The sequence below is a fragment of the Vidua chalybeata genome, chromosome 19, assembly GCF_026979565.1.
Source record: "Vidua chalybeata isolate OUT-0048 chromosome 19, bVidCha1 merged haplotype, whole genome shotgun sequence".
NCBI lineage: Eukaryota > Metazoa > Chordata > Aves > Passeriformes > Viduidae > Vidua > Vidua chalybeata.
Window position 1 is genome coordinate 2897114 of NC_071548.1, and position 12268 is coordinate 2909381.

The following is a 12268-nucleotide window of genomic DNA, read 5'->3' on the forward strand; positions in this document are numbered from 1 at the left end:
GCTTCTGATTTCCACAAATGAAAAGGAGCTAGATGCAATTTTTTAATAAAATCATCATCTCTGTAAAACTAAGTAGAAAATTCCCTTCCCAGTTCCCATTTTCACATATGTTAACTGGTTTCCTCTCCTGGTGAGATTTATCACCCTTCTCCTTTCCTGCTCAAGCCCCCTCCCAGGTGATTTTGTGTTTATCACCACAAGAAACACATCAGAAAAGGGAGACAAACAAATGGCTCAAGCTACTTCAGATCCTCCTGAGGTAAAGGTGTGTTCCTCAAGGATGGTTTCAGCAGCTCAGACCTCAGCCCAGGTCCTCTGTCTGAACATGAGCCTGGCCAGTAACAGCACTGGGAGGAGAAAATCTGAACTGGGCAGAAAGCGGGGAGAGGGAAAAGCACCCTGGAAATGGCAGGGCCTGTTTGCATTCTTTGGCTTCTCCTGACCCCACTGAGCAGGGTGTGCTGCTTGTCTGGATATCCACCCCCACGGCAATGCCTCAGGTCTTTCACTCAGTGTCACCCTCTGTGGCTTCACTGCTCCATTTTGTGAACCTTTGACCTCCCCTTCCTTTGGATATTTCCTCCCTTGACTCCTTATTGTCTCCCTTCACTTCTGCTGGAATATTTCCTCCCTGAGGTGTGCCAAACCCTTAATCACCTGTTTGCATGTCCGTGCTCTGGCAGAAACTCCCAGCAAGGGGAGCAACAACAAAGACTTGTTTATTTGCTTGTTGTTTTTTGTTTATTTTAAACATTTTCTTCCCTCCTCTCCTCATCCCTGCCCACAATAAAATTAGTAGCTGTGCTCAGAAGGCCAGGTTAGCAATCCTAACAGCTCTTACAACTTTGTTCTCCAATATATCCCTTGGTATGAGCTTCAAAAGCCTGAACATTTGAAACAGGTTTTTCCATTCCACACGAGGAGGTCCCTTCTGTAATATGCTCTGGGTTTCTGACTGCTCAACAATTTCATTGGAGTTTCAGGTAACACCATTGATGTTCAGGTAACACACATTGAAGCACCAGAGATGCCAACTCCACAATAGGTCAGCATTTCTTTTAATTGAGAAACTTTTGCTTTCCATGTTCAATATATATTAGGCTTAATTTAATAATCCCCAGCTCAGTTTATCATTGTAGGAAGCAAGCCCAGATTCTACATCCTCATGCTGATAAGGTCTGTGTCTTGTCTACCCCACCTTCCTGCCATGCTGTCTGCTCTCCAGCTTCTAAAAAATTTAAATTAGAAAACAAAAAAAGTGATGCAAGGAGGCGAGACAGCAGCAAAACCAGGTGACTGATGTGGCAAGCCTCGCTTCCTCTTCCACACTTCTTCTCCCCTTTATTTTGCCTTCACCCATTCCTTGCCTTTTGTCTGTTGCCTTACTGCAAATGAGTAGAAAATAATCACCTTGCAAATGTGTTTGGTGTGCAGCAGAGTCTGCTGATGCAGGGATTCAGATATGGACTGCTCTGTTCCAACTACAAAGCAAGAACTGACTCACAAAGGCTGCTCCTCTCCATTTCCTTGTACTGCCAAGAAGGAAGTCAGGCCACTTCAAGCTGTGCTGATGGCAATAATTTGAGTGCTATCCCTTCCTCTGGCGTTTTACCAACTCCATTTCAGTTCAGAGCCTCCCTGAGGATTGCTGTCCCCATGCAAGAATGCAGAAAGGTGACAGGGATTTGCATAGCAACTCCTCCACGTGGCACAGACTCCAGTGCAGTCCCTCTTGGTGGCACCATGACCTGTGTGTGCTCCTCTGCAAAGCTCCCAGACTCTGTATGCCCACCAATAGAGCTGGCTTTGTTCTCCCTTTCCACAGCTCATGCATATTTCACTTTTAAGAACCAAGAATTCTATCACAATCCAAGATCTTTCCTCAGCCAGTGCTTAGTTTGTCAAACATGATGCACATCTTTCTATTAACTTTATCTCACTGCACAGTATTTCACTAAATTAAAAAGATACGGATCTACCTAATTCAGAGATTCTGAATTTTGCTGTACAGTCAGTATTCTTTCTTTTTTACTCCAAAGACACATCCACAAGTTGCATCACATTATTAGATGTACCCGTTTCAAGCTTTAATTATTAATTCAATTTGCAAATTGAGTGATGCAGTGCCCAGGCTCCACAGGCTCCTGAGCATTCCTTCCTGTGTGCAGCTCCACAGCAATGCTTCTCACCTAGAAACATCCTGGGATGAGTCACAATGTAAGTGTGGAAAATAAAATATATAATCCCTTGCAGAACTGACAAATTAACATTACTGACCTAAGAATGACAGGATCTATTTTATAATTACATTGCCTTGAATCACAACCAGTGACAGTGCTGTTCTCAGGGCATAAAGAAGTTCAAAGTACTTTTGTGGATTTATTTTTTTTAATTAATTTAAGGCTGCTGCTTTTTTTTTTTGTGAAAGCCAGAATTCCTCTTTAAGATAATAAAAATAGCAGTAACTGAAGCTGTTTGGAATTGAAAAGCATCTATGTTTTCCCAGATATTCAAATCTGAAGTTAGAAGTACTGGAATAGCTGAAGAGATTCAGTTGTAAATACTGTGTTTTGGGAAAGCTGAGGAGATGTATTTCACCTCCACATGAACAGCAACCAAGCATTTTCTTTGGGAACTCTTTGTCCCAAATAGAACCGAGGTATCTTTAAAGATCCAGGTTGCACACTCCCTGGGTTTTGGAGGTACAGAATGGCTTCATCAGAGGGTACACCAGAGGGAAAGGGAAACCCCTGAGCACAGCTGAATAGTTCAACAAAGCTTTCATGGCCAGCCCTTCAAGATGCACAGAATAAACCACACTGACACGAGAAACACCAAGTTTTAGGTGAGTGTAAATTGGTATCCCACATTGTATTCTAACATCAGAATGCTACAGGTGAAATCCTGGCTCTATGGAAGCAAAAGCTTTCCCAGTGACTTCAGTTTGTAGCAGAAGAACTTCACCTTGTAAGTCTTCAGAGGACAGTGCAGCACAATCTCACAGAGCCATCCAGGCCCTGGATGCACTAAACCCTCTGAACCTGGAGGAACTGTTAAGACGAGCTTTGTTGCAAAGCTGGAATTCTTTGCTGATTAAGCTCATATGCCTAAAAAAAACCCTCTTTTAGGCAGATGCATGCCAAGAAACACATTTGCCCTGAAACCATCAAGATCAGTTACAACCTTCAAGGTCTTTGAAATGAGATGAGTTTCTCTTTTGCCCAGCACCTGTCAACACCTGCGGGCTCCCTTACTCTGCTGGAAACGCCGAAACTCGGAAGGTGCCGCTTCAACTGCCACTGCCTGCCACTCCAGGCTCCTAAATCTGCTGGGCTGCCACAGCTGACGTGCTCCACACCCAGGCAGCCTCTGCAGAGGCTGCAGGGATGAGCTCAGAGCAAGGCTGGGTGTGCAGCACGTCGCAGGCACCGCGCTGCCCGGCGTGGGAGGCGCTGACGAACATCCAACACCCCGACACGTCCAGCTGGGATGGGAGCCTGGGGGCCAAGGAACGCAGCATCTGCTGAGACACAAAGAGCACTGCAACCACCTGCAGGCAGCCCTGCACTGCCACAGCCACTCCTCATCTTCTGGGCCTCTGGTATCACACTCAGAACTGGCCACAAGGAAGCTGAAAAATATTCCAAACTGTGGGAATGGGGAAAGAAGAAACTTCTACAGGCACTGAAGAGTTTGGTCTGGAGCCTTAGGAGAAGCTTAGATTGATGTAAAAATACAATACACAGGCATTAAGCAGAAAAATCATAAACTTACATTTCTGTAGTTGTAAGTAAGAATATGCCTTAAATAAGTCAGAAAATGTATGGGTAAGATGGTGAAGGGTTTATAATGTAGAGATATGGTTGTATGGAATAAACGAAGAGTTTAGAAGTTATAACAGAAGCATATGTGTGCATGTGAGACAGAAGCCCACTGGGCAAAAGTATCCACAGTGCAGTAAAATTAAGTAAAGGTGATAGGTTAGAAAAGCAAAATAAATTCTGTGGCAACTGTCTATTGGTTTAGGAAGTTCTGTATTGCCTTGTAACAAAGAATTTGTGATTATTCATGAGCTATGGCCGAATGCTCGCTCCTCTAAAATCTCACAGCCTCTGTGATTGATGTTTATCTGAGCAATAAATTGTTCTTAGCCTGAAAATAGTCCCATCCCTTCATCTCTAGTGGCACCAATAATACTGAACATCTGTTCAGCTGAAGAGTCACTCAAGAACCTCAGACCAGACAAGGCAGTTTCAGAGAATCTTAACTACTATTAAAATACTGTTTTCTTGAAGACTTTTCGTATTATTGAACCACAGAATTATTTAGGTTGGAAAAAACCTTTATAAGATCAATGACTCCAACCACTGCCAAGACCAACCTAACCCTTTCAACACGTCTTTTAAACCTTTTAAAACCTTTTAAACTTAAACCCTTTTAAGACCTCTTTTATTTATGTTAAAACCTTTTAAACCAAATCCTTTTTTCCACGTCTTTTAAATGTGTTAAAACCTTTTAAACTAAACCCTTTTGTAACATGTCTTTTAACTCTAGGTTTTCACAGATGGTAAAAACCAGGGATGGTGACTGCACCACTGCCCTGGTTAGCTGTGCAAGGGTTGCACAAACCTCTGAGTGAAGTATTTTTTTCCAACATCAATTTGAACCTTCCCTGGTGCAGCTTAAGGCCATTTCCTCTTTCCTATCATTTGTTACTTGAGAGAAGAAGTTTTGAAAATGAGTCCAACGTCTCAGATGCACAACAGCAATAGATCTGCTACAAAAAAAAAAAAACCAAAAAAAGCAGCTACTAACCATGCTGGTTCAGTGGAAGCAGAATGGAAATCAGGCTGACTACTGACTGTGTTTAAACCAGCAGAGTGATTTCCTAACCCAAGTAAAAGCTGAAGGCAACAGCTGCCACAAGTCTTCCTCTCAGGTTTTTATACATAAAAACACTATTTATATATATAAATAAAACACAGCACAATTTTTGTAACTTTATAACCTGCAGAGCCCTAAACAGGCACAGGAGGCAGATGCTCTACAGGGCATGGTTTGCATATGCCTTGGTGTAACCCCCACACAGAAACCCAGAAACTCCTGCACAACCCACAGCTGGAAGTGCACATGCAAATGCTCAAAGCAACCAGCTCCTCCAGACAAACCAGTGCATCAGATGTGTCAGGATCAAGGCTAATGGCAGGAAGTACACTCTGATGTGCCTGGACTTGCAGGCTCCTTTGTACTATGGTAAACCCAGCAAGGACTTCTGCAGGAGGACAGAAAAATACTTGGATTTAAAAAAAAAAAAAAACAAAAAAAAACTGGTAATGTGGGAGAAGATGGGGTTTTCTACAATTAGCATAAATAAATCTGAATGCTTCGAGTATATTCAAAACTGAGACTGGCTGCAGCAGAACTCAAAACAGGACTGTGTAAAGGATAATTCATGGCCATTTTTCAAAATCAGGGTAAAGATGGTGCAAGAATTGCTAAACAAAGGAAGATGTAGAGCAGCTCTGTGAATGTCTCCATTACAGAACTTTGGTTTTCTCTTGTTTGACTTGAGTTCCTTATGGATTCAACAGAATCTGACGACCAAGAAACTCATGACCCATTTTCCAGCTAAAAATTTATGAATTGCAACTTCGTAAAAAAATATTTTAAAACCCCCAAAATCCAGCATTTCTACACTTTACTTCCTTTCCCCTTTCTCAGAGGGCAGAAAATTCCCTAGAACAGCTTGATCACAGCATTAAAATCCCTGCAGTCCCTGACAAGGCTGTTTAGTGGCCAGAAGTAAAAGCAAAATACCTAATAAACAGCTGAGACATGTGGCCAGATGCTATTTGTTAATACACTTTAAAAACTTGAAATACAAATAAAAAACACAGGTTTTCAACATTCCTCCAAGATGTTGTTAACACTGAAAATTCCCAGTAGCAATTTCTCAAATGGAAATCTTTGGAATACTATGTGCAATAATTACTCATCATGAAACAAGTTTGGCTTGTTCCACTAAATGCTTGCCCAGCAACACTCAAATTGTTGGTTTGTTTTTATAACCTAGTTTATTTTTTCTTGTCCCATTTGAAAATATTTTATGCACACTGTTATTTTACAATATGGATAAGGGCAGACATCTCTGTCTCAGCTAAGTATGACAGCAAACAGCAGTGAATCAATACTGCTTGGAGTTGAATTGGAACTCTTATCTAGAACAAAAACATTTCTGTAGGCATCTTATAAATACCATTAAGTGCAAGAAGTGCACATTATGACAAAAACAAATTACACCCAAGCTCCACCCTGACATTAAAGAATTTATGGAAGCCAAGAGAGCCACCCACAAAGACATGAATATACAGTATCAGCACTAAGCCTATTCCAGCCCAAGCTCACTCGGGGCTGGAAGTGTCACATTGCTCTAAATGACCCCTCAAGAAGTAAATTTTACCATTTTTTCAGAAAGTTTCATAATTAAAAAAGCTTGCATAAAAATCTTTAACCTGCAATTAATAATTACATAAAAAACTAGCTCGGGTTTACTGGTTTCAGGTAAGGCACTTGTGAAGAAGTGAACTAAAAATGACCAAAAAATGTCAGTTAAAAGAGGAAAAACCCTCACTTGCATATACAGTTATTAGGGAATACAAGTCATTATGATTTGATTTCCTTAAATTCATTAGCAAACTCTGAAGTCACACACCAGTTTTAATTCACATTTACTTAACAGTTCCTTAAGCAATATCCCTTAATTTCCTGGAAGCTTCAACAAATAGGAAATGAAAAACATCTTAGTGAAAACTCATTTACATTTTCTTTGTCGCAAGAGTTGAAAAATTGCCTTGAACCTTTTGCAACGCTCCTGTCCTGCTTGTCACACAGGATGGAGAAAGGAATTCTGGAACTCAGAAGCTGGCAGGAAGGGAAAGGGGAAAAAAAGGGGCAAAAAGAGGGGGGGAAAAAAGTGGGGAAAGGGGAAAAAAGGGAGGAAAGTGGGGAATAAACAGGGGGAAAAGGGGGGGGAAGGGAGGAAGGAAAAGGAAAAAGGAAAAAGGAAAAGGAAAAGGGAAAAGGAAAAAGGAAAAGGAAAAGGAAAAAGGAAAAGGAAAAAATGGGATTTGGGGCTCATTAGCTCAAGGCCAGTTCTGCAGCCCCCTGTGAACTCTCTGCCTCTGCAGACAAAGCACCTGAGGGACTGGGGTGGGTGTCACTAATTGTACAAAACAACCCCCCCCCCTTCCCTGGTTTCATTCCTTTTAACTGACATTTTCCAAGATGAAAAATGATGGGTTTGCATCTTTTTCTTACCTGTACAACTGACGACTGCAAAGCTGGGGGGAAAAAAGGAACACATATTTTAATTGAGTTTGTTTGATCCAAGTGTTTTCATTTTTCCCTCACATGCAATGCCATATTCTGTGAGCTGTGCAAAACTTCAGTGAATTTAAAAAATAATATTCAAAGGGAAAACCTCTTTAAAACAACTTCTCTACATCCATTTGAGCTTTGTTTTCAAAACAAAAACAACATAACACATTTGTAAAGCACTCATTTCCTGAATTCCAAACTCAAGCTGCTCCTGCAAATACCCTGGAAGCCAGTTTGGCTTTTTAAAATAGATTTGCTTTCCACCACTGGTCCTTTTAGAATGAGGACAGACTGCATTGTCTGACCACTGAAAATAACTTTGGAAGCTACAGATTGAATAAAAAAAACTTCACCAAAGGCTTAAATGTGACTGGAAAACCTTGCTTCATTCTTAATGCTACAGCAAGCCACTGTAAAAAATCAGAGATTATCACATTTCTATGTAGTAAAAGCCAAAAAAACACAGATTATTTATAATTGAGAGTTTATCTGCATCATAACAACTTAAGGCCACTGTGCAGAGATGTGCTGACCAAGCTTTCAGGCATTTCAACATGAGAAAGTTAAAGGAGGACAAAGGTGATTTTTCAACTTGTGGCAGCAGCTCTGAGCTGGGCCCAGAATTAAACAGGGCTTTGGTGGGTGAAGGGTGAAGTCTGCCAGCACATCAGAGCTGGCACTAAAGGTCCTACAGATCCTGCAGGAACAGCAGGAGCCTGAATATTATTGTCTGGAGTATTGTCTGTTCCATGCTGGGATGAAAAACCCAACAACATGGGATGACTGAAAATGAAAGGGACAAATTAAGCAAAATTATCTCCACAGAAGTATTTGGAAGTGCTCTGAGCAGGACAAGGTTTCATTTAGCATAGGCAGAGATAGAGACAATGCAGCAATTGAAATGCAGAATGTGACTTTTGAGGGCTATAAACATTATGGACGTTATGATGGATTAATTATGGATGCAGGGACAAGGAATGGGTTCACTAGATGTCCCTTGAGCACATTACCCCAGGGCCAGTCAGGAGGATAAAGGGGGAGCAAAGACAGAAGGAAAAGGAACCAAACAACCCCCTGAGGCATTTCAGAAATGTAATTTCCAGCATCAGAGCTGGGGGTTCAGCAAGAGGCAGAAGAGCCCCCAGTGTCAGTGTGTGAGACACAGGGTCCAGGACAAAGAGCTGTCCCAGAGTCTGGGGGTGTCCAAACCAGGACAAGGTTCACTCTTGGCACAGGGTTGAGGAAGGTGGAGAACAGCTGCATTAATTGTAAATCTATGTTAAAAATCATGCAGCATTCCAGGTTAAAAATAGATTTATGCTGGCTACAAACCTCTTGGTGAATTTGCTTGAGCCCCTCCAATGATTTTTCAGTGAAATAGTATGTGACAGATCTGTAAAAGTATACAAAATTTTTAATATAGATTTCCTCATCATGCTGTATTTTTTTCCATAACATCATTGTACTTTCAAACTAAAAACCAATAATTTGATTTTCAAATTATGCTCCACAGAAATATGCAATATTTATTTTTAAATAGTTCAGCAAACATAACAACAGAAATTCTTTCCTTATCATACAGAAAACTATTCCAAAGGGCTTATAAAAAATCAGAGTCACTTCCTAATAACATTATCATGGCCAATACACTGATAACCCTTCTCAGCTCAGCTGTATTTTTAGACTCCAACACTTCTGTGATATTTCCATCTATTTCAAGTACTTCCAACTACTAAAAATGATCTGTTTTTCTTGAACTTGAACACAAATTCTTTTGATGGACACTGCTGGCCAATGTGTGTGCAAATATATAGATATACTTTTATATATATCTGGACCAGCATTCATAATCAGTGTAACTCAATGAGCTGCTTGAGGAGGTTTTTCTCCAACCCTGAAGACAAAAGACTCTCCCTACCCAGGAAGAGAGAACATTTACAGGGGAAGAGGAATTAATCTGCATTTAACTGATCACGTTCAATTCTCCAAGTAAGGCAGCAAATGATCTCTCTTTCCTAATGATGAATTTAAGACTGAAGTCTTAAATCACTGAATAAAACGTGAAAGGTCAGCATCACTCATAAAACCAGACAAAAACTCAGTGGAAACCCAGTTCAGTGAGATGAAGACTTCCATAATTATACTCAGGAAGCTTTTAATAGACCAGACATGAAAGGAAAATTTATAGTCTAGATAATGTTGCATGAATACCTATTATTCTCTTGTGCCAGTTTACACAGAGCATGGGTGATCTCAGCACAGGCAAGGATTGCCCCATGGCGTGTGTGCAGATCTGAGCCCACTGATAAAGGCAGGAGTCTTGGCAAAACTGAAAGAGATTAAATAATTAATTTATTCTTTCTTAAACAAAGCACAGTGACAGATCACAGCTCTAAATGTAATTTTGCCTGCCTAGAAAGAACACTGGAAAAGCATTTCTGTAAAGGCAAGTATCCTGGCGAATTTGTGAAAAACGAGTTTTAATGAATTAAATTCTGTCAAACCACACTGAGCTGTTTTATACTCCCAACCACCTCCCTGGCTGGAGCAAATAAAACAACATAGCTGGCTGAGCAGTCAGGGAAGTGGGGCTTGGACTGCCATGGGATTTTATTTCCATGTTAAGTGGCACCTTCCTGGACCACGACAGGAGCCCAGGCAAGGTTCTCTGGGCTTGGGCACTCCTTCAGCCACGTGAAAAATCTGCCAGGATTTCCCAGACCTCAGGATCTGCAATGGACTCAGCAAAGGACCCTGGGCTCATGCTAAGAAGTATCTGGTCAGAAAGGAATTCTTCTGCAGGTGTCAGGCTGGACAAGACAAAACAGATCCCCCACCCTTTACAACATCAAAGCAAGAGCTGGGAATTTGAGGGGTAGCTGCTGGAGCTGTTCCCACACAACTGCACCCCTTTATTCACCTCAGAAACCAGCAGAGTCAGCTATCAAAAGCCCCAGAAAAAAACCAACCTGACAGTAATTTATAATTTTTGTATAAAACCTAAAAACCAGTAAAGCCATTAGGGTCACTGCATTAAGTGGCAGGGGAAATCTTGATTTTTATTAAGTAGACTTATTAGTTCTTTGTAGGTTTGTCCTGCCTAAGCTCAGCCTGGCTGGGCAGAGCTCAGCTGGTACCTACCCACGTTTGCCATGTACTCAGGGGCCCGGGGGGTGATGTTATGCAGAGCTTTGGTGGAAAGTTCTCGAATAACACTGTAAGAAAGCATTTCTGAGGGTCAGCAAGTCAGCAGAAGCAATGTGCTAAAAAATAACGTGAGGAAGGGACTTCTGCCCCCAAACAAAACAAATATTCAAAATTACAGTACTCTCTGTCCATCCTATGCTTCCCCCTGTAAAAAAGCCAACAAAACCAGCGAGCAGCCATGCAGCCAGCTTTCAGTGAAGTGGAAAGAGCCCAAAGGGACAAGGAAAAACACCAGTGGGGCTGGTGGAACCTCAGGGCTCGTTCTGGGCACTGGCAGGGACAGTGCAGTAAACTGTGATTATTTCTCATGATGCAAACGATGATCAGCACTGATAGAATCTCACTTGTGTGATATGTACACATCCCAATCTCCATGAACACTGAATGTGAGTAAGTACCATCTCTATGCATGAAATCTGCTTTAATTAGGATAATTGTATGGTGACAGTGTTTACCCCTCACATACACTATATACCATATTAATGGGTTTTATTAATCTATTAACAGATTGAGGTCATGGCCAAAAGACAAAATTCATAAACCTGCTTAAGTGACATTCTGCTTGGGAGGTACAGATGATATCACCTACTACTTTCCCAGTTCCCTTCAGTCAAATGCTGCTGCAAAGCCAAGTGTGAGTAAAATGTACACAAATAATCTACAAAAGCAGGAAAATCGATGCAGAACAGTCAATTCCTGGATATTAATAATTAGATTTTATAAACTTACCTATCCCAGTGGTTAATCTTCATATTAACTAAATGATCAATCATTGGCTCTGTATACTCAGGAAAGCCAGCAATATACACACTGAAAAAGAAAAAAAAATCCAGATACAGATTAGAAATATAGTCCAGAGACAGAAAGTACAGAACCAATAACTGTGTGCATTTTAGCACAGTCTGTTCCAAAGGTTTAAATCCTCTGGTTTTAAGCCAACCAAAAATTTACTTAAATGTGCCGTCTCCTAAATGAGATGCAGCTGAATGACAGGATAGGAAATAATCTGAATTATTGAACAAACTTAAAATCACTTCTGTAAAACTTTCAGATTGTTTCTAAAACTTGCTCTACGTACAACAAGCTTGACATTCAATCTCATTGTTGCATTCCAGAAAATCCAGATGTGTAGATCAACTTGAGTAATTATTTCAGATTGGAGAAACACATCACTGATATCAACTACGTGACAGAGGAGAAATAAGTTACAGAAATGTGTTACATCTTCATAAATAAATTGGTCCAAAATGGAAAAGGGGTTTTCCATTTGTCCTTTCTAAAAATCAAACCTATGCAGAAAGTGAATTGTGACAAAAGCTGTGGAAGCTGCAGAGTTCAGGTGTGAGGTGGAAGGAACAGCAGCACTGATCAGGGAGCCTGCATTACCTAACTCACAGCCACACTTCCAATCTTCAGCAGCATCAGCTATGGAAAGCCAAGGTCAACAGGAGTGAAGTGAAATGTTTTTTCAGTACATCTGATGAGTGTTAAATCATCTTGGGAAGCTCAACAATCACCAGGCCTGTTTGTGTCACAAGGGCACCAAGGCACTCATGGATTACCTTAATTTCACCTTTTCAGATCTTTTGAGTGATTAACTTTGCAGCTATAATGGTGTTCCACTGATACACCTCTGTGCAATCAGAAGCAAACAAAGAGAAAAACCAAATACTGCCACATGTTC

The 12268-nt window shown here is 41.0% G+C and overlaps 1 protein-coding gene across 2 annotated transcripts in view; it reads right to left on the minus strand.

Annotated features, from left to right (window-relative positions):
• Positions 1–12268, minus strand: part of TBCD (tubulin folding cofactor D) — a 382417-nt gene that overhangs the window by 302227 nt on the left and 67922 nt on the right. For both annotated transcript variants that reach the window (XM_053960716.1, XM_053960715.1), the window contains exons 19-23: positions 11314–11394; positions 10519–10592; positions 9589–9706; positions 8710–8770; positions 7318–7340 (exon numbers count right to left, since the gene is read on the minus strand). In XM_053960716.1, the coding sequence (XP_053816691.1) occupies positions 7318–7340; positions 8710–8770; positions 9589–9706; positions 10519–10592; positions 11314–11394 (357 nt within the window). The remainder of the gene's footprint in view (positions 1–7317; positions 7341–8709; positions 8771–9588; positions 9707–10518; positions 10593–11313; positions 11395–12268) is intronic.